The sequence below is a fragment of the Magnolia sinica genome, chromosome 7 (assembly GCF_029962835.1).
Source record: "Magnolia sinica isolate HGM2019 chromosome 7, MsV1, whole genome shotgun sequence".
Classification (NCBI taxonomy): Eukaryota; Viridiplantae; Streptophyta; class Magnoliopsida; order Magnoliales; family Magnoliaceae; genus Magnolia; species Magnolia sinica.
In genome coordinates, this window is record NC_080579.1 from 77,553,424 (window position 1) to 77,556,341 (window position 2,918).

General features: G+C 42.4%; 2 protein-coding genes across 2 annotated transcripts; both read right to left on the reverse strand.

The window, feature by feature from the left end:
- Positions 1 to 242: 242 nt before the first annotated feature.
- Positions 243 to 1,170, reverse strand: LOC131252143 (uncharacterized). Its single transcript, XM_058253019.1, has 4 exons — positions 966 to 1,170; positions 791 to 883; positions 601 to 708; positions 243 to 515 (listed from the first exon to the last, which is right to left on the reverse strand). Exons 1-4 carry the CDS (start codon positions 1,116 to 1,118, stop codon positions 261 to 263), a joined length of 609 nt encoding a protein of 202 aa, XP_058109002.1. The 5' UTR covers positions 1,119 to 1,170; the 3' UTR covers positions 243 to 260.
- Positions 1,171 to 1,299: 129 nt separating this feature from the next.
- On the reverse strand, positions 1,300 to 1,746 carry LOC131252144 (uncharacterized). Its single transcript, XM_058253020.1, has 2 exons — positions 1,587 to 1,746; positions 1,300 to 1,515 (listed from the first exon to the last, which is right to left on the reverse strand). Exons 1-2 carry the CDS (start codon positions 1,723 to 1,725, stop codon positions 1,316 to 1,318), a joined length of 339 nt encoding a protein of 112 aa, XP_058109003.1. The 5' UTR covers positions 1,726 to 1,746; the 3' UTR covers positions 1,300 to 1,315.
- Between the last annotated feature and the right edge of the window lie 1,172 nt (positions 1,747 to 2,918).

A 2,918-nucleotide genomic window follows, 5' to 3' on the forward strand; every position in this document is an offset into this window, starting at 1 on the left:
TAAAACAATCACACAGATGAAGGCGGAGGTGCTGGGGCATCAGTGGGTAAGCGTGCAGCGATAACTTGAAACATCTCCATCATCCGTCGCTCATGCTCCACCCACATCTCCTCCATCCTCCTCTCTTGCTCCTCCCTCTGCCTCGCCAGCTGATCGTTCATCCTCCTCTCCTGCTCCTCCCTCTGCCTCGCCAGCTCCTCCTCCATCCTCCTCTCCTGCTCCTCCCTCTGCCTCGTCTACTCCTCCCTCTGTCTGTCCAGCTAATCTTTGATGTCATCGACGATGACCCGTAGCTGCTGAACCTCTCTCTCTGCAGTATTAGCTCGGCGTACGGCGCTGTCGCCAACGACGATGGATCGACTGGAGGCAGCTCTAGCGGGTGCCATGAGCTTGGCACCATGGCCAAACCCACGCACATATCCAGAACGGGTGCCATGCACCTGACTCAGGATCTCTGGCTCACTCCACTGAGTACCATCGGGAGTGGGCTGACTGCGTAAGGTGTTCATCTCCTCCTGTAATGAAAACATATGAATTTTCATAATAAATGACATTATTATAATTTAATGCAAATAAATTTTACAATGTAAGGATCTTTACCCAAATCTCGCTGGCTCTAGGATGTACCCAAGATCCTGTCGCCTGCCGACAGTGAGTCCCTTTGTAGAAGTCTACTGGTCCGGGCTCCTGGCCAGTGACGGAATCTCGCTGCGTAATTGAAAAAACAATACAATTAATATAAATGTATGGAAAGAATATATAAACGTAATAATTACCAGTACTTTCTTACCATGTCGTGACGAAGTCGTACAAATGACTTTGAACCAGCTATGTGGTTCACTTTTAACTTTCCTCTATTGTCAGAATTTATTTTGCTCCTCTTCTGAATACGTTATTCATAATACATTGTTATTAATTGTGAATTTAATTATTACGTTAAGATATCATAAATATGTAAATATTACCTGAAAAGAATCAGACGAAAACCTATCACAGAGTATCCGCCAGTCCTCATCGGTCACGTGCAGCGGTGCGGACTGTACGGCCTCCTCGTGGCTCATGCACCGCTTGTATTGCCGGTATAACTTACTGCGGTAATCCTTAAACCGCTCCTTCATTATGTCGTCGACGGCATGGGAGATGTACGGAACACTCAAATCCAAGTCAAATTTATCCTGCAGTTTCGTAAATAATAGATTAAGATAATAAACCTATTAAGAAAATAACTTAACTGTAAATGAACTTTTATAAAATAAATTTTAATTTACTAAAATTTACCTGAAGGCGCTGAGGATGAGCTGCCGCACATCATCTGTCACATCTCCCCAACGGGGAGTGATGGGGGGATCAGAGATGGGCATAAGACACCGACCTCCGACGTAAACAACATGGCATTGTTCCCAATAGGTCTAATGCAGTCCTGTGGGAACTCTACCGTCACCCTACCCTCATGCGTAAGTTGCTCTAAAAGTAACCCACGCGTGGGTCCACGTCCTCGTCGGCTGGTCGACGACGCTGTTGCAAAAGAAATATGTAAGTTTAAACATAAACAGAAATCATTAAAAAAAATATACGCCTAGACTTACATGCAGTGCCCGGTGTATGCGCGACCGAGGGATCAGACGCCTGCGATGCAACATGTGACGGCGATGCTAGCTCCGTCACTTCACGAGTAGAAGGGGTAGATCCAGTGCGCGAACGACGTACTCTCCCACCTGGTGCCATCACTGAATATTTACGAGCTACGAACTTATAAATTTAAACAATGTCAATACAAGTGGAATATACTAAAATATTGTACAAGTAGTGTTGACGGTACAATGCATGTGTTTATGCTTAGAGAGATGATTAAAATATGATTAGACCATTACACTATAATGCAAGCAAAATATAATAAAACTGTAAACTTTAATCTATAATCATTAGAAATTTCATTATACATTGTCATTCTATATCAAATACACATATTTCGTTGTAATACGAAACAACTTTAAGGTAAACTATCCGAAGTACTCCCTGCGTAAGCTATCGTATGCTTCAGAAGCATATGTCATTTCGTGTGAAGCACTCGACATATTTACAGCCAACATGTGTAAGTGCTATAGTTTATATCCCTATCTGTTGTCAAATTTATGGTGTCAAAATCACTGTTATATATAACTTGCATAAGTGAAGCTCTCTCAAGGATCAACATTCATAAACAAGCTAAGCTCACAACAAGCAAAGCTCACAAGTACAAGGATCAATCTTGAATACAAGAACTGCTCACAAGACAAGACTCAAGCTGCAAGACTTCAAGAAGAGTACAAGGCAGTTTGTAAAGAACTCAAGACACTTTCAAGATTGAGCTACATCAAGATTTCAATATTGAACTACATCAAGTCTTCAAGGCTCATACTTCAAGGTCACTAGTTCCTAATGTTTCAATGTCCTTACTTCATGGTTGAGGTTTGACTGACCTTAGGTTGACCTTAGAAGTAGGTCACTTTGGATACATAAATCGAATGTTTATTTTACATAAGTTTGGTCTGTTCTTCGACTAGTCCTAGAGTTGCTTCGACCAGTCTAAGAAATTCCTCGATCAGTCGTGAGTTTGTTACAAATTTCGGATAAAATCTGTTAGGCTTCAACTAGTCCAGGAATCTGTTCGACCAGTCGAAGGAACAGTGTCGACTGCATCTTCGACTAGTTGAAAATCTTCGACTCAAAATCCAGCGATGTTTTTCAGGTTCTTCGACCAGTCGAAGGTGACCTATGACCAGTCGAAGGAGACCTTCGACAAGTCGTAGAACGGTCAAAGCTTATCGCTCTTGATTTTTCAAATATCTGTTATTGCTTCGACTAGTCGAAGAGCTCCTTAGACCAGTCGAAGACGCGATCTACTCACCTATAAATAGTGCACGAATCTCAGAAGAAAT

Excerpts from the sequence above, each read along its gene's own strand:
- LOC131252143 (XM_058253019.1), bottom strand. The coding sequence starts at position 1,118 with ATGAAGGAGCGGTTTAAGGATTACCGCAGTAAGTTATACCGGCAATAC. Across the intron at positions 884-965 it reads TTTCGTCTGATTCTTTTCAG|AAGAGGAGCAAAATAAATTC; the intron begins GTAATATTTACA and ends TAACGTATTCAG. Across the intron at positions 516-600 it reads CTAGAGCCAGCGAGATTTGG|GAGGAGATGAACACCTTACG; the intron begins GTAAAGATCCTT and ends TTTTCATTACAG.
- LOC131252144 (XM_058253020.1), bottom strand. The coding sequence starts at position 1,725 with ATGGCACCAGGTGGGAGAGTACGTCGTTCGCGCACTGGATCTACCCCT. Across the intron at positions 1,516-1,586 it reads GCATACACCGGGCACTGCAT|CGTCGTCGACCAGCCGACGA; the intron begins GTAAGTCTAGGC and ends CTTTTGCAACAG.